Source organism: Drosophila nasuta, chromosome X (genome assembly GCF_023558535.2).
Source record: "Drosophila nasuta strain 15112-1781.00 chromosome X, ASM2355853v1, whole genome shotgun sequence".
NCBI classification, from domain to species: Eukaryota; Metazoa; Arthropoda; class Insecta; order Diptera; family Drosophilidae; genus Drosophila; species Drosophila nasuta.
Genome location: NC_083459.1, coordinates 30,352,954 through 30,380,474, shown reverse-complemented (window position 1 = coordinate 30,380,474; position 27,521 = coordinate 30,352,954). Strand labels below are relative to the sequence as shown.

General features: G+C 34.4%; 2 protein-coding genes across 5 annotated transcripts in view; one reads left to right on the top strand and one right to left on the bottom strand.

The window, feature by feature from the left end:
* Positions 1–5,042, top strand: part of LOC132795058 (transcriptional regulator ovo) — a 34,612-nt gene extending 29,570 nt beyond the window's left edge. For all 3 annotated transcript variants that reach the window (XM_060805476.1, XM_060805473.1, XM_060805474.1), the window contains 2 exons: positions 824–1,603; positions 3,275–5,042. In XM_060805476.1, coding sequence (XP_060661459.1) covers positions 824–1,603; positions 3,275–3,460 — 966 coding nt within the window. In that variant the 3' untranslated portion in view covers positions 3,461–5,042. The remainder of the gene's footprint in view (positions 1–823; positions 1,604–3,274) is intronic.
* A 1,429-nt stretch (positions 5,043–6,471) lies between these two features.
* LOC132797316 (uncharacterized protein DDB_G0283357) lies at positions 6,472–26,140 on the bottom strand. 2 transcript variants are annotated; one of them, XM_060808991.1, is made up of 5 exons: positions 26,023–26,140; positions 20,966–23,187; positions 18,613–19,595; positions 15,865–16,901; positions 6,472–14,372 (listed from the first exon to the last, which is right to left on the bottom strand). In XM_060808991.1, exons 2-5 carry the CDS (start codon positions 22,085–22,087, stop codon positions 13,270–13,272), a joined length of 4,245 nt encoding a protein of 1,414 aa, XP_060664974.1. In that variant the 5' UTR covers positions 22,088–23,187; positions 26,023–26,140; the 3' UTR covers positions 6,472–13,269. The 2 variants fall into 2 exon arrangements, with proteins under 2 accessions (XP_060664974.1, XP_060664975.1); XM_060808992.1 differs by lacking the exon at positions 26,023–26,140 and adding an exon at positions 23,960–24,176.
* Positions 26,141–27,521: the final 1,381 nt, after the last annotated feature.

Sequence of the window (27,521 nt, the reverse complement as noted above, 5' to 3'; positions counted from 1 at the left end):
TAACTATGTTAAACTCACTGTTAGGTTTAACTATGTTAAACTCACTGTTAGGTTTAACTATGTTAAACTCACTGTTAGGTTTAACTATGTTAAACTCACTGTTAGGTTTAACTATGTTAAACTCACTGTTAGGTTTAACTATGTTAAACTCACTGTTAGGTTTAACTATGTTAAACTCACAATGTTAGACAAGTTTTTTAAGATTTTAAAGATCATTTCATTAGTATGAGATTTTATTTTGAATTCAGTTTAATTTGTGCCGAAAATGCTAGTTAACATTATAGTTAACTTTACTTTCTTCGTAAATTATAATTTTTAAAACAAATTTGTCAACACTGAAATGTAAATTTCTTCAATTTGATTATTATTGCCTAAAATTGATGTAAACTCTAATTTTTTAGCTCTGTTAAAACGAGTTTTTTATGACTTATGTTGTTAACATTGAAAATGTTCATCCTATATATTTTATATTTATTTAAATTCGTATTTGTAATTTATTTGGCTCTGTTGAATATTCAAGAAAAACTTAAACACAATTCGCTTTCGAGTTCTGTTAAAACTAACAGCAAAACTTCTTCTGTTAGCAATCACGTAACATTAGCTCTGTTAATTCCTATGTACAACAAGTTCTGTTATTCGCCCTCTGTTAGCATTAACAGTAATAGCTCTGTTATTTCCTCTGTGTTATTCCCCCCAGTGTTTGTCTCAATTGTTGTGCTGTTTTATCATAATAGATCTTGTCTTTGTGTTGTGATCGTCTGGCACTGGCTTAATTGCAATTATTTGGACACATTTTTAATGAGATTTCTTCTTCTTTTAACAGTTGGGACTTCCGCCAGATCTACAGCTGGAGTTTGTGAATGGAGGACATGGCATTAAGAATCCGCTGGCGGTTGAGAATGCGCATGGAGGCCATCATCACCACCGCATACGCAACATGGATTGCATCGATGATCTCAAGCATGGCCACCCATCGCAGCAGCAGCAACAACAACAGCAGCAGCAACATCAGTCACAACAGCAGCAGCTGCAGCAACAACACTCGCCACACTCGCAGCAACATTCGCCGCAGCAGCAACATTCGCAACAGCAGCAGCAACAACAACAGACGTTGCAACAAGCGGCGGCTGCTGCAGCCGCTGCAGCTGCAGCAGCGGCGGTGTCGCAACATCACGCGCTCAGCAGCAGCAGCAACAACAGCAGCAGCGGCGGCGGTGGCAACAATCGCAACAACAGCAGCAGCAGTGTCAGCAGCAACAGCAGCAGCCAGGGCGACACTCTGTGCCCGAACAACAGCGGCGCCGAGGATGCGAACAACAAGTTCGTGTGTCGCGTCTGCATGAAGACCTTTTCGTTGCAGCGTCTGCTCAATCGTCACATGAAATGTCATTCGGACATCAAGCGATATTTGTGCACGTTCTGTGGCAAGGGCTTCAACGACACCTTCGATCTGAAGCGTCACACGCGCACACACACCGGAGTGCGACCCTACAAGTGCAACCTGTGCGAGAAGAGCTTCACGCAGCGCTGCTCCCTCGAATCGCATTGCCAGAAGGTGCACAGTGTGCAGCATCAATACGCCTACAAGGAGCGACGTGCCAAGGTGAGTCAACAAATCGATGAAATGCTTTCAAGACTTCAGAAAGGGACTGAGAAAACATTGTAGATATTGAAAACTTGAATAGTTTTTGAACAAAGTCGTTTCCAACGAATAGCCTTCTAAGAAATACCACAAGATTTCGGGAGGCTGTCAGGAAAACACACCAAAACATACCTAGAAACAGACAGAGAAGTAACTAAAGAAGTAAAAATGCAATTGTTAGTGATTAAAGTAACCATTTAAGAAACCCTAGTAGGTTTATCACTAAAGAGTATTAAGTAGTTAAACCAATAATTATTTAGTTAGTATATTTATATACTAAATGTGCAATTGAAGATTCTTTTTAAATTCATAAAAATCAAAAAATTATATGTAACAATCAGTAAAGAGTTTAAAAGAGTTGAGAGCATGAAATGCTTTCAAGACTTCAGAAAGGGACTGAGAAAACATTGTAGATAGTGAAAACTTGAATAGTTATTGAACAAAGTCGTTTCCAACGAATAGCCTTCTAAGAAATACCACAAGATATCGGGAGGTTGTCAGCAAAACATCACAATTACTTCCTAGAAACAATCTAAAGACAGAGAACTGACTTAAGGTTTCGAAATGCAATAGTTAGTGAAGAATTATTAAGAAACTACCTTCCAAGAAAGCTTGGTAGATTTCGGGAGGCTGCTTACAAAACCATTAAATTATAATATTAACTCGCTAGAAAATTCAGAAATAAGAAAATATACATATATTGAACAGTCATTGAAGAGAATATAGAAAACAACTTATTATTTATTTTGTATATTTATATACTAAAAATTCAAAAGATTCTTAATCCAATTCGAAAATAATGAAAAATATGTTGAACAATCAGTGAAGAGTAGAAAAGAGTGAAAAGCAACTCAATAGAAAATAAATTATTATATACTAAAAATATAATAAAGATGTTTTGATGTCAATTGAAGCGATTCGTGAGACATGGAAAACTAACTGAGCTTTACAAAAATATTTAAAATAAGTAATTCTTCCCTTTTCGGAACTAGCTTAAAAACTTATTAAATATATTTAAACTAAATAAACACCATTTAGTGGCCCTTCTTCAGCTTCAACTGCAGATCAAAGTGGTTAACGTTATTTTAAAATATCGAAAATATTGGCAACAAGTTCGAGACTAGAGAACCTACAGTAAACAGTATTTTGAAGACTTTATATAGTATATAAATATACTGTATAAACAACAAATTAGAGAACTAAAGTTCAAAATATTTTGAAGTATATAAATTTACTGTATAAGCTAGAATTGCCCGCTTACTGTTTTAGTATATAAATATACCGTATAAACAGCCAGTTTGAGACTAGAGAACTTAAGTATTTTTATGGCATTATATAGTATATAAATATACTCTATAAACAATAAGTTGGAGAACTAAAGTTCAAAGATTTTTGAAGTATATAAATAAAGTGTATAAACAGGAATTGCTCGCATTAGTTTATAGTATATAAATATACTGTATAAACTGGATTCGTTCCCATACTGTTTTAGTATATGGTATTCAAATATACTGTACAAACTAGAATTACTTAAAAAAAGGAAATTTGAAAGTCGAAAGCTTATGTAGAACTTCTAGTTCAAACTCAACCCAAGAAAAACATATTAAAATTAAATTTTCTTTGCTTTTGCAGATGTACGTGTGCGAGGAGTGCGGTCATACGACCTGTGAACCCGAGGTTCACTATCTCCACCTGAAGGACAATCATCCATTCTCACCGGCGCTGCTGAAGTTCTACGACAAGCGTCACTTCAAGTTCACCAATTCGCAGTTTGCGAACAATTTGCTCGGCCAGCTGCCGATGCCGGTGCATAATTGAACAACAACAACAACAAAAACAAAACTAAAAACCGAAAACTGAATACTGAAAAAACAAGAAACAAAAAGGAAAAACAACTGAAGCAACTGAAACCGAAACTCGTAACTAATAATTAATTAATATTAATTCCCAATAATTATTCTAAGTGCAGAAACTAACCTAAAACTTAAGCTTAGACTTAGAAAATATGTTTCAACTTTAAGCTGTTCAACGTGCGACACTGAAGTTTTATGAAAACTGCCCACGAAAATGGAGAGATTATGTTTTGTACATGTATAATACTTTATACCCCCTTTATATATATATATATAATCAGATATATATATATACCAATCTTAGTTGTAATGATGATTTAACTTAGTTTGTAGATTAGAAGATTTTCAAACACGTTTTCATTTCAAACAAATTTTCAACACTTTGCTGTGCAAAAAAACAAATTTATATACAAAAAAAAAAGAAGAAGAAGAAAGATGAGAACAAATTTTGGCATGTTCCAAAAATATTTAATTTTAAACGATTAGTCAAAGTTTTTTTTTTATTATTATTATTATTATTATTTTGTATTATGATCACATTTTTTTTTGCGACTACAAACATTTTGTTGTAGTTTAGTTAGTAAAAAAAAAAGAAAAAAACAAAAACAATCTGCTTTAAGCAACATGATGAAAACAAAATGAAATGAGAGAAAATTATGTTTAATTCAATTATATTTTTTTGTTCGATAAACAATTTTCAATTAGCGAATTGAACCAGCTGCAAACATTTGCATTTATTTACACGTTTCACATTATATATATTATATAGAAATATCACACATTATGTAGCAATTAAGGCAAAAATCACGAAAAAAAAATCCACAATGTAAATGTATTTATTATTAGAAACTTTTTTGAAGACATCACAAATCACGAAACGAAACGCGAGAATCAATTTGTAAAGAGGCATAACAGAAAAACAAAAGAAAAAACAAAACACAAAACTAAGAAGAAAACAAAAAAATGAAATGAAATTTAAGTAAAAATTTTGCTTAATGTAACGTTAAGAATTAAAATTGTAAATGTAATGCTTAGATGTTAGTTAAATTAAAACGTAATGCTGTTCATAAATGAAGTCAAACAATCAATATGTATCATACTTGCTATCATTTAAGCACACACACACACACACACCCATCGCACACCCTTTTTTTATTGCACTGTGAAATGCGCAAGCAAAACAATTGTACTGAGAAACAAAAAAAAAAGTCAACCCAACAACAATGAATTAAGTTATTTCATTTGTGAAGAAGCACAACAAAATATGAAATACTTATAAATCAAATATGTATTTAGTAATTTAAGTCTAGTTTTAGGCGTTTACTTTGTTTGTGAGCAGCATTTTTCTTTCGAATCGAATTGCATTCAGTTTTTTTCCCCCATAATTCGCACCAATTGAATGGAAATGCGTTGACATTTTTGCTTTTAAGTTTCACTTAGAGTAGAATCCATTAAAACACACACAACATATTTTTTTTTTTGCATAGTACTTTAAGCAACAACGGGTTAATTGTGCAATCGCTTGGTGTTGGTAAAAAAACAGAAAAATATTAATGATACGATAAAAAAAAAGTAATGAAAGCATTAAAAATAAAAATATATGAATATTGTAGAGAGCTCTCCCCAAATTAAGTCTTGTGTACTGCTGCTCAGGGGCGTGGACTGCCACGCCTCACTGCAGCACACACACACACACATACATCGTTTAGCCCCTCTCACCACACACACACACACACACACATCCCTCACATAGTTAGGAGCTTTTTAGTTTAGTTTATCATCATTTTTGAATCCTTCAGCTAATTTGGTTCAACTTTTCGTTTAGCTTTAAAACTCTCAAGAACTCATTTGCAAAACTTTAATTTAATTATTTACACGCTCATTATGTACTTCCATGCGAACAAAATTTCAAATTTTATTTCATATTTCCTATTTAAGTTTCAATTTCAATCAACAACAACAAAAAAAGAAAAGGAATGAAAACCAGACAAAAAACACAAATGAAAATTAGAATAAAAAATCAAATTGAATTAGTGTTAAATTAACTAATTTTTTTTTTTCTTAACATAATAACTATAATATATTTACCTATGTATACTATATATAACGTTTATGAGAAGCAAATTATATAATAAATATTGAATATTACAAACTGAAAAGAACTGATGTTTTTTTTTTTACTTACTTCTTTCAGCTGACGAATTTAAATTTCAGAACATTGCGGTATTATTCCTAAAATATACCAATGGCTGCATTTGGTATATTGATATATGACCATTCGAAATATACCAGAATAAAATATGTTACCCAAATCTTAAATTATTTTTTTTTTTCAGATTAATAAAAACAAAATGAAATCGTTTTGTTTTCAAATGTTTTTTTCTTACTTCTTTCAGCTGACGAATTTAAATTTCAGAAAAAGTGTTACGATAAACATTGCGGTATTATTCCTAAAATATACCAATGGCTGCATTTGGTATATTTATATATGACCATTCGAAATATACCAGAATAAAATATGTTACCCATATCTTAAATTATTTTTTTCAGATTAATAAAAGCAAAATGAAATCGTTTTTTTTTTTCAAATGTTTTTTTCTTACTTCTTTCAGCTGACGAATTTAAATTTTAGAAAAAGCGTTACGAATAATACTAAACATTGCGGTATTATTCCTAAAATATACCAATGGCTGCATTTGGTATATTTATTCCCATTCGAAATATACCAGAATAAAATATGTTACCCATATCTTAAATTATTTTTTTCAGATTAATAAAAGCAAAATGAAATCGTTTTTTTTTTTCAAATGTTTTTCACTTTATTTATTTCGCTAGTTTCATTATGTTTTATGTTCAGTGTTTTGTTTTTTTTTTCCCCATTTTTTTGTTCGTTTTTTTTTGTGAGTTTTTTGTTGTTTGTTTTTCTGTTTTTGTTTTTGTATTTTTACATTAATTACTGAAATACACACACAGACACGGAATTACAATAAAAACTAAATGTTTTTTTTTTCATTTTGTTTATGTTTTGTTGTTGCTTCACATGAATTAATAAACTGTTTTATTATCGAGAATTTGTTGTAATATATGTATGTTTTTTTTTCTCTTTTTTTATGTTTATTTGCTTGTCATTTATTTTTTTTTTTTTTTTGGGCTGCCTTTCATTAGTTAAACTAAATGCTTTAAAATTCAACTATTAAAAACGTTCAACACAAGAAATGTAAGAAAAAAAAAAACATTTATTATTTATTTATTATTATTAGATTATGATTTTCTTTTTATGATTTTTTTGGTTGAGCAAATTAGGCCAATTGTTTTTTTTTTTTTTTTTTTTTTAGGTTTTTTTCGTTCCTTGTTTAAAATTACATACAATGTCATTTACATAGATGAACTATAATTATATTCTTTAGTTTTTCATTATTCGTTTTGTTTTTTTTTTATGCATTTATTGTTTTATTACCATTACACATTGATATGAACCACACGAGCCCGTTGAGAATATCAAAATCAAACACAAATAAAGGTTTTAAAAATATATATATATATGTATATTTTTTATAATTTGTTTGTTAAGTGAAAAATCAAACGAGTTTACAAATTAAAATTATTAATATATAATATATATTTATATAAAAAAAAGATTAATTAAATGTTTTCTGCTGTTGAAATGTTAAAATTAATATATAGATTCATAAAAATAAAGGATTTATTTAAAAAAAAAAGAATAATAATAATAATAATAATTAAGAATTTATTGCAATAGTTCTTCTTTTTTTTATTTTCGTTTTCATTGATTTTTTGTATGTTTTTATTATTTATTTTTAAACATAAATACGTATAACAGCAGCGCGAGTTTTTGACATGGTTTTCTGGCCTTTCTCTTTACTCTTTATGATATACCATACTATAATATATATATATATATATGCACATATATAGATCGGTATATATGCATATATATATTTTTTATATATTTTTACACACATCGAATTTTGTTATTGTTTTAATTGGTAGCTTACATAAAAACTAACACTAAAAACAGACACATTTTCGTTTAATTTCTTTTCTTTTTCTTTTTCCGTTTCTTTTTTTTATTATTTTTTGTTTAATATCATATTTTTCTTTTATATATATATATATTTGCTTTATATATAACTAATTTAATATATGTACGCTTTTATGGTTTATGTTTTTGTTTTACGATAAACATTTACGTTTTATTTCTTCTTCTTTTTTGTTTGTAATATGTTAAAAATGCTTCTAAAAATTGTTTACCATATACATATATATTTTTTTTTGTTTTCCGTTTTTTTTTATTAGATGTTTTTATTGTACACGCTACACACTTAATCGTTTTTTATATATATTTTTCTTTTGTTATTTTTTTTTAACCATTTCGCATGTTTTTCAAAAATTTGTTTTCTTCACGTACATTTTCTGTTTTTTTTTTTTTTTTTTAGTTTTTTTGTATAATACTGAAAATACGACTAGACATTCATAATATATATAAATATGTTTGTTGCTTTTGTGTTTTGCTTCGGCTTCTGCGCTTCCATCTTTTCTCTGTCTCTATATATATAGATATAGATTTATATAATTTATTTAAATATATATTTCGTGGGCTTTAGGTTTTGTTCAGATTGAAATTGTTCGGCTTTGTTTGGTTATTTTTTTGTTCTTGTTTATTTCGTTCTCACTTTTGTTTTTTGTTTTTAATATTTATCGAAAATGCTTTAAAAAACTTCGTGTTCAACTCGTACTGGATCAGTTACTAGTTTTGGTTTTTGTTTTTTTTTTTTTTTTTTTTTTTTTCAGTTTTGTTTTATGTAGAAAAATAAGTACAACAAAATTGTAGAGAAAAAAGAGAAACGACAAAAAATCAATTCCAACAAAATTCAAGTTTTACAGGGTATATTCGACTTTTGTGCTATTTTTCTTTCATTTAGTTTTTTTTTCCCCCTTTCATTCAGATTTTTTTTAACAACAAATTTTCTTTCATTTTTTTTTTTTTTTTTTTTGTATTTTGTAATAATTTATATAAATCTTAGGCCATTAAAAACAATTGATTTTCTTTCATTTCGTATTATTATTATTATTAATATTATTAATAATAGAAGATTATGCGATTGGTTTTTTTACGTTTAGTTCGAACTACACATTTAATTAAATGTATTTTATGTATATATACTATATGTATGCATGTATATGATTATTATTTTTTTTTTTTATAATTTGCATTTCCATTTTGCTTTCTCATTCGGCTTTCGGCTTTCGTTTTCGTTAATTTTCTTTCATTCCTTTTTTGCTCTTTAATCTTTTTACCAAACCCACAAATTGAAGACGTCTTAAGATCTGATTGTTTAATATTTTCCACGACTAACATTTTTTTCTTTTCATTCTTGTTAGGTACATTTACACAGAGAGAGAGAGAGAGAGAGACGAAACAAATTAAAAAGAAACACAAATTTGTTTAAATAAATTAAAGAATTTACGACATTTTTCTACGCTCTTTTGATATTTTTCCACACAACATTTTTCTCATTTTTAATTATAGTTTTCTTCTTTCTTTTTTTTTTTTTTTTTGTTGGACTTTTTCTAATGCTGAGTGGGTTCGTGTGTGTGTGTGTTTGTGTTGTGGGCGTGGCGGGTTTCTTTCTTCTTCTTCTTCATTTTCCTCTTTCTATCAATTATCTAAAAAAAAACTTCACCCAAGTTTTTTTATGTTTTGTTCGCTTAAATTCATTAAGTAATTCTTGTAGTAAAAAAAAAAATTTGCAATTTTTTTCAATCTCAGTGTTTTTGACTGTGTGTGTGTGTATGTGTGCGTGTATTTGTACATATATATAGATGTATGTATATGCCTATAAAGTTTTCTTTTTTTTTATATATATCATACTTAAGTTTTTTTTTTTTTTTTTTGTATTGCAGAAAAATTTGGCGTCCAAGCCTTTTGTTTTGAAATTTTCGAGGCTTGGTTTACACTTAAAAAATAGTATTTTCATTTTTATCTAGATCGTCTGGCTTCTTCTTCATCTTCTTCTTGCTACTTGTTTTTTTTTTTTTGTTTGTTTGTTTTTCATACACTTTGAATAATATTAAAGTTCAAGTGTTTCGTTTTACTTTCGCTTAAGAGAATTTCAATATATATATATATAGATTTTTTTTGTTTGCTTTTTTTTAATATAATACAAAAAATTTGTTCACTTTTTTGTGTGCGCAGTCGTTGAGATTTTTCTTGTTGTTGTTGTTGTTGTTTGTGTGTGTGTGTGTTTTTTTTTTTTGGAGTGCACAAGTTTTTTTTTTAATTTTCTGTTGTGTTTGAGAAGTTTTTCGTTGGCTTTCCATTTTTATTACTTTTTTTTTTTTTTTTTTTGAGGGAGGGCGGGAGAAAAATCGTGTCTGTGTGTTGTGGGTGTGTACAGTGGGGCGAGATACAGCTTTTGTTGTTCACTTTCCTTCACTTCTTCTAGTTACAGTAAGTATATAAAATAGATTCCATATACAAAAATTATTTCTTTTTTTTTTGTGTTTCTGTTTGTTTATTTTTTTTTTTTTTTTTGTTGCTGTTTTTCAGATTTTTGCCGGCTCTTGAATTTTTTTTCTGAATTATGCATGAGTAAAGACAAGCTGTCCGATAAAGTTTCCCAACTTTGTGTTTTTCTCAGGTTCTCTTTTTCCTTCACTCGCTTTTGCTTCTTCTCTCTCACTCACTTGCTGCGAAAAGGGGTGTGGGCAGTGCTGTTTACCGAATCAATTCCCCAGCAAATAAAATGGAAAAAAAAACTAACCTATGCGAACTCAGCTCGCAGCGCGTTTCTGTTGCTGAAATTTTTTGCACTCGCTTCCTATGTCATTAGTATGCAGCTGTGTGAAAATCAATGCAATCGCACAACGCTAGACGAATCTCTGCCGGGGGGGAAAACGGGAAGGATTTTCTGAACTACACTTGAAATAAATTGCTATGCTATTTAAACTTAATTCATTTCGTTTTGTACGTTCTTTTCATGTATCCCAAAAACTGGCAGACGTATGTGTTTATTCTTCATTTCATTTCATCTAATCTCTTTATAATATTATATATGATTATTCATCTAAAGTAACTCAAGACAGTGCGGAAGACATTTCGAAGTGGTCTATGAGGTGGTGAGGGGAGGTCTCGAGGGGAAGGGGCGTAGGGTTTGTAGCGCCTTGGTGGAGCAAGCCATAAAATGCATAATTGAAAATAGTTGTTATCAGTTGTTGTTGTTATTATTGTTGTTGGTGTGTGTGAAATGTTGTGTATGCGTGTGTGTGTGTGTTGCATTCTTGTTGTTGCAACAACAATTTTAAACAACTAACGTTAAGCATAACAAACATAAGTTAAGCAACAACAAACATCGATTATGTTTTCATCCACAGCGACACAAAACAAACAACAAAAAAAAAAAACGTTTAAGAACGACGCAAACAAAGCAGAAACGCAAAAATCAAACATTTCTTTTTTTTCTTTCTCTTATTTTGTTTTCTACGTTGTTCTACACTAGCAACTATTATTTTTTAGCTAACATTTGCAACTACAATAATGATAATAATAATAATGCTTATATATGTGTGTTGTGTTCTAAGAATGAAAACCAAACAACGAACGAAAAACAAAATACTTTTCGTTTACTTCACATCTGCGTTCGTAAACGTTTCTCATTTCCTTACGACTTTTCCTTTTTTTTACTTTATTTAACATTAAATGCTTGTATATGATTTAAAGTTGTTCTTTTCTTTTCCTTTTTTTTTTTTTTTTTTGTTAATTTGTAATTTGTAATTTGCGCTAAAACTTTTGTCAACATTAACGTTTTGTTGCCATCCACGGAGCTTCGTAAACGTTTTGTTTTTCTTCTTTTTTGCTAGCCATATTAATTAGTATTCCATTTATATATGAATTTCGTTTAGTTTTCTTCTTACTATATATATTTTTCTTTAACACTTTTTATGCAAATTGTGTTTTTCATTTAATTTACATGCGAACAACACAAAAAATAAAATAAAAAGGCATAACGAAAAAAATAAGAACGAAAAGTTTCATTAAATGCAAAAAATATACCTCTATATTATTTTTGTTTGTTTTTTGTTTTTTATATATGTATATATGCTTAGATCATGAACGTAGCATTAAATATATTATAGACTATATATATATATATATTCTATATGCTATTTAGAGTTGCCTTGTATGCGATTGTGTGTGTGTGTGTGTGTGTAAAGCATGCTTTTTGAGCTTATGACTAACAAAAAAAATATATATTAATGAAATTGTGCCTTATTTATATGCTCTATATATTAAACATGTATGTATGTGTAAGTGTGTGTGTGTGTGTGTATGCAAATTATTTGTAAAAAAAATTAATCCATTAATTTAATCAAAAACTTAGCAGCTAATTAAGGAAACCACATTAATTTCAATTTAAGTTTAAAGCACAAAAAAAAACTTGCAAGTTTTTTCTTTCATTTTTTTTTTTTTTGCTTAAATGTTAGACTACATAATTCGAATTCTTCGTTTCATCATAATTTTACTCATATTCTTTTTTTTCGTATTTTAATTTTATAAAGCAGCTGTGTTAGCAAAGAGTGGTGAGGGGGCGGGGAGGTGGGAGGGAGGACAAAGAATGTGTATTTGAGAATTGCACATAAAAAAGAATTAAGAATTACATTAATCATATCATTATACGCTATATATAAGTATATATCTCTATATAGAAGGAGCATAGTAGCGGGTTGGTTTTTTTTTTTTTTTTGTTTGGGGGAACTGGGAGAGGGATGGAAGAACAAAATACTGACAATATTTAAAAAAAAATAATAAAAATTACATTTTTTTAAGGTTTTTTTTTTTCTTTTGGATGCATTGAGAATCTTTTTCTTTTTTGTTTTGTTTTTATAAAGGCGATAAAATACTGCAAATAAATCTTGGAGCGGAATTCTGCACGCGTCCATTTAAAAAAAATTATGTATATATGTAAATATGTTATATAAAATAAAATAAAATTTTGCATATAAGCAAATACAGCGAAAACACTTTTTTTTAAGAAGTTTGTGTTCTTTAAGGCGAGTTTTCACTGTACTCGCACATATATTCACAAATTGAGTATATTGAAAAAGTTGTTAAAGAATCGCAAAGGAAAACAAATTAGAGAATAGTTATAAAAAATTAAATAAAAAAAAAAAAGAAATTGTAACGAGATCAAAACGAAAATCAACACAATTTTCAAGTGCGTGCAAAAGAGCGAGACGGGTAGAGATAGTGAGTGGGAGTGAGAGAGAGAGAGAGAGACACTGTGTGAGCGAGTAAACAATATAAGCTAGCACACAAAGACAAAGACAGCTAGACACAAAGAGAGACAGAGAGAGAGAGAGAGAGAAAGAGATTTTTGTTCGAGTTGTTTGTTGTTGTGTGTGAAAAACAGTTAAAAAGAGGGAGACAGACAGACACTGTGTGAGTGTTCGAGTGTGTGTGTGTGTGTGTGATAAGAGACAGTTGCATCTTACTTTACCGCGATTTTCCATTATAGAAACAACTACAAAATACAGTTACAAATACATTTTACACATTGATTTAGTTTAAGATCACGTTAAGATCACGAGCGCGACAGAGATAGCAAATTACTATATATATATATATAGATGTATGTATATATACGTGTATGTATATAAAAGTTTGAATTTGTATGTTTCGATTTTGTTTTTGTGTGTTTTCTTCTCATGCATTTAAGTGTTTGTTGGTTTGTTTTTTCTATGTTTTCAATTTGATCAATTGTAGATGAAATTGGCGGCATCGCAGAGCGCATCGCTATCGTCATCGAATTTACCATTCATGGCATAACTGCTCGACGCACTGCCATAGACCCATTCCTTTTTGATGAAATCGCCATCGGTGGTCGACGATGATGTATTATGGAGGCCACCCAACGAACTGTGATCCAAGCGAAAATCATCATCGTCATCGGGATACAATTGCACCGGGATGCTGTCGCGTATTGAATGCGGCTCAAAGAGATTACCGTACGGTGGCAGCGAATGATTTAGATCGACATGATCGTCGACAAGATCGCTATCGAAATTCGAGATGCGAAATTTCGAACTTGGCGGCGATTGTGGTGAATGCGGTGCGGCGGAATCTTCAAACATCACCTCCTCCTTGATGAACATATCGTTGGAATTGTCACCCGATCCGGATGAATAGAGATTCGGTTCGACTTTGATGATTGCGGCTGTTGCCAGGGACGGTGATGATTTCTCATCGTCATCATCATCATCGAAATGATTATGATGATTGTGATGGTGATGATGATGATGATGAAGCGCTTGTTGCTGTTGAGGATGTTGCTGCTGATGATTGTTGCTGATGTGCTGCTGTTGCTGCTGATGATTGTTCGCCTGTTGTTGATGTTGATGACTGTGACTATGATTATGATTCGAGTGCTGTTGCTGCAACTGTTGCTGCTGCTGCTGATGATGTCCGTTTGTGGTTGCAGCAGCAGCACGCATTTGTTGCACGCTCGCCTCATCCTCATTATCATTGTCATCGTCATCATCATCATCGTCGTCCATGTCCGCCAAATGACGACGTCGGTGGTGGTTTCGGTGGTTATTACGCTGCTGCTGCTGTTGTTGCTGTTGTCCCGCGACAATACGTTGCTGATTGCTCTGCGCCGCCTGCTGCTGCTGCTGCTGCTGTTGTTGTTGCTGTTGCTGCTGCTGATGATGGTTGCGCGTGCTGCGTATTATTGTGGAGCCGCCCAGTGCCGCCGATGAGGCAATCGATAGCGGCACACCCGTCGCCTTGGACACCAGCACGGTGGAGGAGGAACACGATGTGGATGAAGATGATGGCGATTGCGCCGGCGAACCAACTGCAAGCAAGCAAAGCAAAGCATTAAATCGAAACGTCATCAATTAACCAGTTTGTCTTTTCCAATTTAATTGCATGTTACAGTACAACAAAAAGAATGCCTCTCAACCTGTGCAGTTTAGTTTGTTTTTAAACACTTTATTCTCAGTCAGCCGCATTCTTTGCGTGTCTTCTCTAATAACTAATAACTCGCTTGCGTAATAATCAGTTTGCTTTCCTTATTGTTTGTCCGCTTTTCGCTTAATTAGCGAGCATTCTTCTTTAACAAGCGGCTGTTGTCCCCTACTCGTTAGTTTTTAATACAAATAGTTCAACTTTCTAACTCCAACGAGTGCTTCCCATTTATTTATTAATGTTGTGTATCTTCTCCATAATTCAAAAACGATTCTTTGCTTTAGTAATATCCACAATCCACAAATTATTTTTCTCTATTTCAATACTTCTAACTTCACGTTTAACAACTATTGAGTCTTCATTAATATTCTTCTTTATATTGATACTTTAGATTTATACTTCTTACTTTTTAGTTAGTTTCAACCTTTAAAACATGAAGTTTAATTAACTTTTTAAGTAGTTTTCTCTTTACTCGTTACTCGCAAATTTTTCTTTCGACTATGTCTCTATAATTTTGATACACTAATACATACACTAATAAATTTGTTTATATTTTGAGTTTTACTTGTCACTCGGTACTAACATTTTCAAATATACTAAATTGTTTTCCAAATCCGCTCTTAACTCATCAATCGCTACTAAAATTTACTCGTTACTTGCAACTTTTTCTTTCGACTATTTCTCTTGTTGTATTTGTTTGTATTTTGAGTTTTACTTGTCACTCGGTTCTAACGTTTTCAATTAAACTATATTGTCCTCTCTTAACTCATCACTTGGTACTAAAATTTACTCGTTATTTGCAACTTATTAACGCGCTGTACACAATTGCAATCAGTTACCACTACCACTTTTTACTCTCTTCTCTAAGCTCCGAACCAACTCTGGTTGGTTCTAATGGATTCCTCACTCGTTACTCGCTGCGCTCCATAGTATATCGACCTCATGTTACTCGTTGCGGTCATCTTTTTTGCGATTTTATAAATAACGAAAACTAACAAATTTGGTCTCCTTTACATTTTTACTCGTTACTCGTTACTCGCCACTTCCGAAAAATTTGGTCTCCTTTACATTTTTACTCGTTACTCGCCACTTCACATTTCACTCTTTATATTCTACTTCCTCTGGTAACTTAAATATAGCTAGCGATTCCCTATCCCTAAACTATTCTTCTCGTATTGAATCGTTAATCTGTACATATTGAGCTGATTTAAAATAATTTTACTCGTTACTCGCTGCTAAGTTGCTCGCTACCATAGTTATCACATTCGACTCTTTTTGCATGGTCTTTTCTTCGACAATCTAAATTAAGCTAGCCATCGCGACTAAACTAGTCTTCTCTGATCTAAATCGTTACTCGCTACTCGTCACTCGTTACTTACCGCCCGTCTGTTGAACGACGCTGGCCAACGCTGAGCTAAGCGTGCCCGTCGAGTGTATGATGGGAGTTTTGCGCAGCAACTGCTGAGCCAGATTGCTGCTCGCTGCACTGCCAGCAACTGTTGCTGTTGTTGCGGCAGCAACAATGCTGCTGCTGCTGTTGTTGTTCGTGTGACCATTGTTGATGCTGTGCATGTTGTTGCTATGCTGACTACTGTTCGAGTTGCCGCTGCTGCTGCTGTTGTGGCTGGTGTTGCTGCTGCTGTGACTGTTGCCATTGCTGTTGCTGGTGCCTGCACCGCTCTGTATGACCTGTGTGTGCAGCACACTCGAGCAATTGCCACCGTTAGCGGCATCTATCACCGGCGCCTGTTGCTGTTGCATATAGTTCTTGATGACAATCGAACGCGGCGGCGCAACAATATATTGTTGTTGTTGCTGCTGTTGTTGTTGTTGTTGCTGATGTTGTTGCGAGTGTTGCGATGAACTGGCCGAATTCGAGTGCGGCTGTTGTAGCGAGGCATTCGAGGAGGATTCATTTGACGAATCCTCGCCGGTGGTTAAACGATTGTTATTGGTCGACGAATTGTGCAGCGAAGCAGCAGCAGCAACACCGGACACAACACCATCGTGTTCATCCTCACTCAAGCCCGACTGTTCGTCCAGTTCCATTTCATGTGACTGCAACTGTTGCTCCTGCTGCTGCTGTTGGTGTTGCTGCAAATCGGGTTCGATTTTAACAGTGGCCGCATTGCTGTTGATGTTGCTGCCGTTGCCGTTGCCACTGCTGCTGCTGTTGTTGCTGCTGGCGGCACTGTTGTTGCTGCTGCTACTGCTGCTATTGTTGTTGTTGCTGCCGCTGCTGCTGCCGTTTTTGGGCTGATCGCGTAAATGGACCTGCATGTGTGTCTGCAGCGACGATTGCGTGTGCAGCTTCTTCTTGCACACTTTGCACTCAAACGGAAAGTCGCCAGTGTGCGTGCGCGCATGAATCTTCAGATTGTAGCGCTGTCCAAAGCCCTTGCCACACACATCGCATCTGAAAGAGAGGTAGAGAGAGAGAGAGAGAGAGAGTGAGATTAATATGGTATGCAAATTGGAAAACAAGCAAGGCACAACCAAAATATATGACAAAGGCTATATTTTTGGTATATTGTTATACTACTTCCAAATATACCATAGATTACTAAAATATACCACAAATATATACCAAAAGCTATATTTGGTATATTGTTGTACTACTATATTCCAAATATACCATAGATTACTAAAAATATACAACAAATATATACCAAAAGCTATATTTGGTATATTGTTGTACTACTATATTTCAAATATACCGTAGATTACTAAAAATATACCGCAAATATGTACCAAAAGCTATATTTGGTATATTGCTGTACTACTATATTCCAAATATACCATAGATTACTAAAAATATACAACAAATATATACCAAAAGCTATATTTGGTATATTGTTGTACTACTATATTTCAAATATACCGTAGATTACTAAAATATACCACATTGTCAGCCAAAGCAACGAGGACCCTTTATAATTAGGCCTTTTTGCTCATACAGAAGTATTTCCTTAATAACTTCTACAATTTTTATCTGATCGCAACCAAATTCATGAATATAGTTATTATCCTATTTGACATAAACTTGATGTGCGTTGCCAAAAAAGAATTATAGCTTAATCATGTATAGTTTCTGAGATCTACGTGTTCATACAGACGGACGTTGATCAAGAATATATATACTTAATGGGGTCAGAGATTTCCTGCAGTCAAGAGTATACAAATTATAGGAGTAAAGATATGTTTCATCGTAATGAAATAAATGTTTATAAGCAAACTGAGTTTACAAAATTATAAAATATTATTTTGATACTACAAAAATGCAAAATCGAGATCTGTAAAAACTTGAATTGAATCGATTTGATGTAAAAATTATAATAGTACTTCTTGGATTAATAACAAATTAAATAAGCTTTAACTGACGGAAAAAAATGTGTTTAAAAAGCAGCTTGATTTGATATTGCAACTTTTAAAGTGAAAAAATCTGTTATGAAAGTATGTTGAATCATAATTAGTTCCATTATTGTTCAACTAATATGTGAAAGGTCGAAATCTTTTAAATATTGTCTTAACATAAGAATTATTTTAAATGTGTATATTCATTTCTCTTTTAAGGTGAAAAATATAATGATATAATAGTAAACAATATAACGAAATTTGACTTAAAATTTATCACAAACGTAAGTAAGAAATGTGTTGAATCTAAGGATTCTTATACAATTCTGTTAATCACGTCAAATTCGCTATGAAATCTCATTTTGAGGAAATGAATGATTATGGTAAGCAATATATCGTAATTTCATTAAAAATGTATCACAAATGATTGAAGAAATCATCTTTAAGAGAAGATTGAAGAATCTAATAATTCATATAAAATAAAACGAATATATACATATATATGGAATATATATAATTCCATAATTCTGTAAATCGTTTTATTTTATGTGTGAAAGAAATATGCACTTGTCTCCTTTGAGGAGTAAAATATAATGCTGGGCAATCATTATTTCTGAATGAATGATTGTGGTAAACAATATATCGTAATTTCAATAAAAATTGATCACAAATGATTGAAGAAATGTGTTGAATCTAATATTCTGATACTTTCTACTAAAAAAAAAGCAATCGTTATTTCAATTCCCTCACTTCCTTGGCTGGAGGATACTCACTTGTGCAGCTTGACGCCCGAATGGAGCTTGGAGTGTCCGCGCAACGAGGCGAGCGCACTGAACACCTTGCCACATATTTCGCACGTCAGATTCACATTCTCGTTGTGGATCTTCTTGTGGACCTTAAAGTACTCAAAGCTCATAAACTCCTTGTGGCAGACCTCGCACTTGTATTTGTGCCGCTCCGACTGTTGGCCAGTGTGGACGCGCATATGCTTGATGAAATTGGGACGAAAGCGGACAACACGTCCACAGATCTGGCATTCATAGGGTTTGCAGCGCAAACAATGCTTCTCATAGTTCTTTAGCGATTTCAAGACCATGTTGCAGATGGCGCACTTCATGTTGTTCGCGTGCCCGCTGCGATGGATGTCGAAGAGCTCTTTGGAGTCGAACTTTTCCACGCACTCCATGCACTGATAGCTGGTCGTCGATGTTGCCACATTGCTCGTGGCTGGCGCTGGTTTAATGGACTGATGATGTTGTTGCTGCTGCTGCTGTTGTTGTTGCTGCTGTTGTTGTTGTTGCTGCTGCTGCTGTTGCTGGGCAAGCGCTATGGCAGCCAATTGTTGCTCATTGCTGGGCGATGGCGTAGCAACTGTTGTTGCTGTCGTTGCTGCAGCAGTTGTTGCTGCTGCGCCAGCAGTTGATTGCTGCTGTTGCTGCTGCTGCTGTGGCGCCGCTGCTGCTGCCGCCGCCTGCAATATGAGCTGAGCCGTCGGTCCGCCCGTCTGTTGCACCACATTGAGCACCGTCATCGGACTGCGACTGATCACCGCCGCCGCCGGCATTCGCACATACGTGGCACCAGCCAAACTGCTCATCGTCGCATTGCTGATGTACACGGGTCGACGTTGCAGCTGCACCAATGCCGCCTCCGACACCGGCACCGCCAACGCGCGCGTTGTGGTGCTCACAATGCTTCCGGCTGGCAACACCAGTTGCTGTGTCCCCGTCGTGTACTCCAGTTGCTGCTGCAGCGTCTGCGGAGGATTAAGGAAATTGATTAATCTCTGCTTTTCAAAAAAATACTTTTACATACTTTTTAACAGACAATGCTTGCAATTACTTGATTGACTTAACGTCATTCTACTTAGTTGCGAAAATTCTTATTGAAATGTTATTTCTATACTTTTTCATTTCAAATATATCTTATCTTATTTGCTTCCTTACTTTTTCATTTCCATATATATTAATCGTTCGTAAAGTTCTTGAACTGGTTATTAAAGAGAACTTAAAGAAACATATATGTAACTATAATATCGTATTCACTTATTCAATGTTTCAAATATATCTATATATTCTTAAATATTATCTTATTTGCTTCCTTACTTTTTCATTCCCATATATATTAATCGTTCGTAAAGTTCTTGAACTGGTTTTTAAAGAGAACTTAAAGAAACATATATGTAACTATAAAATCGTATTCACTTTTTCAATGTTTCATTACTGATGTATACTGTTAATCTTTATAAAGTTTTAGAGACAACTATAAAATTATATTAAGTTGTTTATATTTTGATGAAATTCAATAATATTCAAATTAAATATGTATGAATAACTATTCTTAAAATGTCGTAAGTAATTTTTCTTTTACTCTACTTATTTATAGAAACTTTTATTAAAATCATATTTAGTTCATTAGTTTTTCATTCTTAAGCTGTTTTTAGAAAGAACTCAAAGACACATATAACTATAGCTATAAAACAATGATCAACTATTTGATTTTGTGAAATATAACTTAAATCTTGAAACTTTTTGTTTAACGTTAACTATATTCAAATTAAATAAATACGTTTAAATAACTATTCTTAAAATGTTGTAAGTAATTTGTTTCTACTCTTTACTCAATAAATATGAATATAGATTAGAAAAGTCATTTCAAAATTAAATAAAATTCCTACAAATCTTTTGTCTTATTTATAAGCAATCTACCTTATCCCTTTTGTATTCTCTCTTACTCGTAAGATCTTTCTGATAACAACATTATGATATAGATATAACTAACAATGAGGATAGTTTAGTTTAATGTTAAATATCATTGTTTGGAATTCAAGACTATAAAACTAGAAATAGTAGAGGTATTCCTTTTGATCGTTCCTTTTTCCTATTCCTTTTTGATCATATTAAGGAATATCTAGACTTCACTTAAAAGTAGATTAAGAAAAATTTCAGGCATTTCACACTATGATATTTAATACTAATCTATATTAAGGAAAAGCTAAAGTACTCCACATTATGATATTTAACGCTAAACTATCGAATTCTTAAGATATATCTATGATTTTTGAACCTTTCAGTTAAACCTCTCAAATAGTTGCGAGTAGTTGCTGTTGCTGTTATCGATAGCTACCTCGAGTTGCTGTTGTTGCGCTGTTGTCGACTGCGCCATGTGCTCATCCTCGTCCTCGTCCTCCTCATCTTCCTCTTCATCGTCGGGCAGCTCGTTCAGCTCCAGCTTCACCTGAGTCTGCAAATGTTGCTGCAGTTGTTGTTGTTGTTGCTGCTGCTGTTGCAATTGCTGCTGCTGTTGTTGGTGTGGATGATGTTGATGCTGCTGCTGTTGCTGCTGATGATGCGGATGGTGATGCAGATGTGTTTGCGTGTGCTGCAAGTGTGTTGTTGCCGCCGTTTCGGGCTCCTCATCGGCTTCGGCTGCCTGCGCCTCCTCCTCAATGTCCTGCAGATTCTCATCGTTCAATTCGGGATCTTCCTCCTCCTCCTCTTCGCCCTCATCGTCCTCGTCTGCATGATGAAGGCGCTGATGCTGATGCTGATGATGATTCTGATGTTGCGTTAACTGCTCATCATCGTCATCATCGTCCTGCTCCAGTTGCTCCTCTTTAATGTCGCTGGCCGAGAGAACAGAGTTGCCACCACTGCCGCAAGTTGTTGATTGTATAATGATGCGACGTCCATTGAGCAGATGATGTTGCTGTTGTTGCTGCTGTTGTGCGCGATGTTGTTGCAGCAACAGTTGCTGTTGATCTTCAACACTTAGACTGTTGTTGCTGTGATTGCTGTTGCTGTTATTGTTGTTGTTGTTGCTGATGATGCTGTTGTTGTTGATGTATGGGGAAGCGCTGTTGTTTGTTGTGGTTGCTGCTGCTGCTACTGCTGCTGCGGTTGTTGCTGTCGTTATTGTTGCATTTGTTGTCGGTGGGTGGTTGTCGAGCTTGGACGCCGCCATGTGAAGCTGCTGTTGCAGCTGCAACTGTTGTTGCTCGTCATCCTGCTCCATGGGAGCATCTTGTAGTATAAATTCGATTTGTTGCGATAATGCGCTATCATTGATGGCAATCAGTCCGTCCATATCTTTGGCGGCAACGTTTACGTTGTTGTTGTTGTTGCTGCTGCCAGTGTTGCAGTTGTTGTTGTTGTTGCCGTTAAACAGCGATGGCAGCGTTGTTGTTGTTGTTGTTGCTTGTGTTGCATTTGTTATGCTGCTGCTGCTGTTGATGTTGATGCTGGCCATGGCAACAACAACAACAGCCAAGAACAACAACAACAACGACGACGACGGCGACGTTCGAAAATTGTTGTTGCAAGCTCGACTGCTTTGCTTCTATTATTAAATTTTTGTAATTTATTTATTATTATTTACGTTTCGGTTTTAATGAGAGTCTCTCTCTCGCTCTCACTCTCGCTTTTTGCACTCCTCCACACTCTTTCTCGCTCGCTCTCACTCACTTCACTTGCTCGTTGTTCTTTTTGTTGTTGTTGTTATTGCACGTTTGCTGCTTCTTCCTCTTCCGTTGGCTGCTGCTGCTTCTTCTTGTTTTGCTGTTGCTGCTGCTTCTTTTTTGTTCGTCTTCTTCTTCCTCTTCTTCTTCTTTAGCTGCGTCTACTTCTACTGCGTTTACTTTTGTTATTGTTGTTATATATATTTGTTTGTTTCGTTTGTTTTGTGTTGCACTTTATTTGCATTTATTTCGATTTCGAAGCAAATTAATTCGCTCGCTGCTGCTGCGCTGCCTGCGTCGGTCATGCGCTGCTTTTGTTTGCTTTCCACGCGGTGGCTCTGGCGGCGGCTGCTGCGACGTCGCTGCTTTTGTTGTTGTTGTTCTTGCTGATGTTGTTGTTGTTGTTGTTATTTAGCGCTGCTGCTGCGGCGGCGCCTTTGCTGGCTATCCACATATTTTCTAGCGCCGCACCGCTGCCTTTGCCGCTGCGCTGCTGCCCGCTTCGCCGCTTTGGCCACCACTCACAAACACACACACACGCACACAAACAAACACGTCAAAAATGCTTTTATTTTTCACGTTGATTATTGTTTTTTTCGTTCTTTTTGTTTTTTTTGTGTTTGACGCCACTTTAGTTTTATTTGTTTTGCAAAAACACAAAAAAAAATAGATGTAGCGTTTGTTCTTGATTTCTCCTTTGTTGTTTTTCGGTTTTTTGTTTTATTGTTATTGTTATGTTTATTGATTTGCTTTATTTAATTTGCTCATCAAGTGCTTGGTGCTGCTGCTTCTTCTTCAATTGCTGCGGCTGCTGCTGCTTCTTCTTCTTTAACTACTGCTTCTTCTTCTACTGCTGCTGCTTCTTCTTCTTCTACTGCGTCGTCGTCGTCTTCTAATTTGCGCAATTAATTTTATTATTATTATTTCGGTTGGATAATTGCGCGTGTATCAAAAATTTAATTGAAATTTAATTTCACATTTTTGGTTTTGGAATATTTTAGTAAATGCGTTTTACAAAAATCATTTTCATGTTGTGCTCCCTTTTTTTGCTCTTGCTTGCTTCGCTTCGTTCGTTCGTTCGTTCACGCTCTTTCTCTCTCTCACTCAATCACTTGCCCTCGCTCTTCTCCGCTGCCAACAATTCTCTCTCTCACTCACACTCGCATATATTTAGCGAAATAAACGCGCGCGTGAACAGCAACAAAAACAACAAAAAGGAGAAAAAATTAATTTTAGGCTTTTCCACAACAGTTTTTCAATTTTGCTCCATTTTCCATGTTTGCTGCTGCTTGTTCTTTCTCTTCCTCTACTTTTTCTTCTATCTCGCACGCACACACATTTTGACCTTTTTCCTTTTCCTTTGCACGCTTTTCACATTCGTTTCGACTTCTCTGCTACTGCTTCTTCTTCTCCCTACTTGTGCCTTGTTCTTTCAGCTTGTGGCCTATTCCTTTAGCGCCCTCTGTTGTTCCATGTTTCCCCTTCTCCTTTTTCACTCACACACACAGAGTCGCTCACACAAACACACGCATAGCAATAAAAACGTCAAACTTGAAAATGATTTTCGGTTATTTTTGGGCATGGAAATTTTCCCGTTTTTCCAATTTATTTATTTATTTTCATTTTTTTTGTTGCTTTCTATTCTGTATTGTTCTATCGGTTACTTTGCTTTTAATTTTTAGAGTTTTGTTGCTTTTGCGACGCGACCGACGGCAAAGCAAAAGATTAGCGGCTGCGCTGCTTTCCTCCTACTGCTACTGCGGCTGCCTTTGCTGCCGTCGCCGCTGTTGTCGTTGACGCTGCTCTCAGCTAGTGATGCAAAATCATCGTGTCGCTATCGATACTATCGAGGGTTTATTTTATGCTATATTTATGTTATATTTTGGAAATGTTTAAAACTTTAATTTTTTTTCTTTTTTTTTAATGAATTTATTTCTAAATTTATTGATTTTATTAATGTAAGTTTTATTTTTATTGGTATAATTTAAATGTAGCAGTCAACTGAATTGGTGTTTTAAGTTTTCAAATCATCATAGTATCGATACTATCGATAAGTGAAAATAAGAATTTCAAGAGACTCGATGTTATGCTAGCACATCACTAGCCTGCGTCTTTTACTCTTCCCCTGCTGAGTTGCACTACAACACAACACAACAACAAAAATCACGTACAAAGAGCTGTTTTTCAATTTTACATTCTGTGTATTGTTGTTGTTGCCTGCTGTTGTTCCTTAATGATTCGACCACACGCTTTCACACTCACATTCGTTGCAGGGTTGCTTACGACCAACATATCAAAAAAAAAAAAGAAAAAAGTCAACACTATCGTCCCAGTGTTGCCAAACGTTTACTGTCGGCTGCCGGCCGGTGTTGTGCAGTGCTCAATTTGCGCAAAATTTGAAATCAAGCGATAAACGCATATCAACAAAAACGGATATAAATACTATTCCAGAAAAAAAACGAAGATTAATAAATTTATATTTTAACGAAGCTTTTTTATGGCAATTGTCTGCTTGCTATTGCATCTTATGCTTTACACTTGCTTCGCCTTGTCTTCTACTTTTTTTTTCATACACACACACATACACTCGCACACATTAAAAAGGACAGCGCGCTTGGAGCGCAAGTTTTTGGCTGCGGCAAAAGCGAGCGACAGAGAACGAAACAAAACGAAACGAGAGCAAAGCAAAGTGGACTTGTGAGAGAGCGGCAAGGCAAAGCAAAGCAGGAAGGCAGCCAGAGAGAGAGTGAGTGAGTGGGAAGAGTGTTCAGCAAGTGGAGCGCAGAGCCGTTTCATTTCGACAGTTTTTGAATTACGGGCGCTGCAGTCGCTGTCGCTGCCAACTGCGCGTCGCTGCTTGTTATTTTAGCTTAACACTCCAGCGACAGCAGAAGCAGAGCAACAACAACACCATCACCTTCGTTCGACCGAGAGTCAATTTTCAGCCTCAGAGTGTCATTAGAGAGACAGAGCAAGAGAGAGAGTAAGAGAAGGGTGGCAAATGTGTTGTTGTTGTTGTTGCTGCTGTTGCTTGCCTTTGTTGGGTAATGGAAGGGGAAAATTGGGGGTGGGTGGGTAGGTTGTGGTGGTGGCATTGTTGTTGTCCGGGGGCATTGGGGGTTGAATTTGATGCTAGCAGGCGTTGCTAAATTCCACAAACACACACACACACTTGCTTAGCAAGGGCGCAAATTAACACAATATAAAAACAAAAAAGAAATTCTGAATTTTGTGTGCGCTGCTCAAAATTGCGCTGCTCTCTGTGTTTACATATATGACGTCTTCCCTCTCCTTCCCACTATTTGCTTCCATTTCTACACACCTCCCACACTCACTCACACTAATGTAATATTGGGGTTCTGCAATTGCTCATAGCGCAATCTCTCGCCTCATTTTGTGTGTTATGTTTATATTTTCTTTTGCCTATTTTTTTCTTTTCGTTTTTATCTTTTGCGCGTTTATTTTGGCTCTGCTGCGGATTTGGGCTGCCTTTTCAACTGCTTCGCTCACACACACACACACATGCAAGTACACACATACGAGCCCACACACACACACACACACACACACACACATACGCGACTACAACAAAACACAGTGCAGGCTTTTTTCCTCTTTTTGTTTTTTTTTGTGATTAACAGTGTCGTTTTATTCTGTCGCACTGTGCTTTTCTTATTGGTTTGCTGTTATTTTTATTTTGTTTTTGGTTGTTGCCACACACACTTACACTTAGCATCACATTTTTTATCACTTAAACTATTTCGTTACGGGTGTTTTTTATTTTATTTGAAAAATTGAGTTTTGCAACAAATCGCTGCATTAGTGAAGGTGGAGAAACATCGTTGGGACTCCAGTTATCGATGTATCGATGATTTCTTGCGATACTTTTCAAAATATCGATTGAGAATAGCAAATATCGAGTTTCCCTACTTTATTGCTGCCAATTTATAAATAAACTTGCTTAAATTAAACACAGCTGGGTTAGTATACAGTAAAATAAGGCGCTTAAAAAAATTTGTGGGGTCATAAAAAGCTGTTTTTCAAAAATAATAATAATAGAATGCAAACACAAATACGCTTCAACTATTAGGAAAAGTTGCAACCTGGTTACACTTTTACAGTATTTTGGTATATTTCCAGTCTACGAACGCGTCGAACATCTTCAAACGCGAACGCTCGCCGTGTCTAAATAAATATAATTAATCGCGTAATATTTAGCCGTATTTCATATTTAAAAAGAAATCCAGTCGCGTTTAGAACAATTTGTTTACAAAATTCAAGTGTTTTCCTTCCGCTCCAGTGCGAAAATATCGAGAAAAAGTGAAGTGAAAAAATCAAGTAACGGCATTTTTCTTGGCGGTGAAATGAAGCTTGGTGTTCAAAGTTAGAAGCTAAATAATACCGAAGAAGACCGGAGAATCGGTGCATTTTATATTTCAAAGTGTATGAGCAAATATTACACTTTTCTAGCCTCATTAATTTGTTTATTTCGAGTTTAAGTTTGCGTTACGCATTATGCCAAAGTTAAAATTAAAAAATAAGCGCTTTAACGTCGCCTGGCGACCAAGTTTTACTTTAAATTATTGGTATATTTTCGTCCACGTCTAAATAATTGAAAAGTTTTCTTTTTTTATTCGCGCTGTTTGTGTGTGTGTGATTTTTGTTTGTTTTTTTTTGTTTTGTGATAAATAGTGCCTTCAAGAGCAATATTGTTTTCTCTATTCGAGTGAAAAAATAGAAAAAGTGCTTGGGGAGAAAAAAGTAACGACAGATTTCATTACATGTAAATGATGGCGGAGCGAAGCTTGGTAAGTGACAATGTTACATTTTTGCATTATAAAAGTAATGTTAGACCATCGCAATATGATTTGTTGTATTTAAAATTGCAATTTTACTTTCTTTTTTTTTAACTGCATTTAGTTGAAGGTGTTGTTGCACAGTTTGCTTTTGACGTAGCGCATTCTGCGCTCTCGTTACGCATTTTGCGCTCCCGTTACGCATTTTGCGTTTACGTGTTTTACGCTTGCGGTACGTTGCGCATTTTGCGTTTACGTCGTTACGTTGCGCACTTTGCGTTATGTCGTTACGTTGCACACTTTGCGTTATGTCGTTACGTTGTTCGCCTGTCGCCGCTTCGTTAAGTAAGCCGAACTTAACGAGTAAACGAAAGCATTTAAATTTAAATTTCCAACTTTGACGGTTAAGCATTACAAATAAAAGACATTA

What these genes read in the sequence shown, in the direction of transcription:
- LOC132797316 (XM_060808991.1), bottom strand. Translation starts at nt 22,087, where the DNA reads ATGGCCAGCATCAACATCAACAGCAGCAGCAGCATAACAAATGCAACA. An exon ending in TCGGGCGTCAAGCTGCACAA is followed by an intron (nt 16,902 to 18,612) that starts GTGAGTATCCTC and finishes CCTCTCTTTCAG; the next exon opens with ATGCGATGTGTGTGGCAAGG. An exon ending in CGTCGTTCAACAGACGGGCG is followed by an intron (nt 14,373 to 15,864) that starts GTAAGTAACGAG and finishes GCTTGCTTGCAG; the next exon opens with TTGGTTCGCCGGCGCAATCG.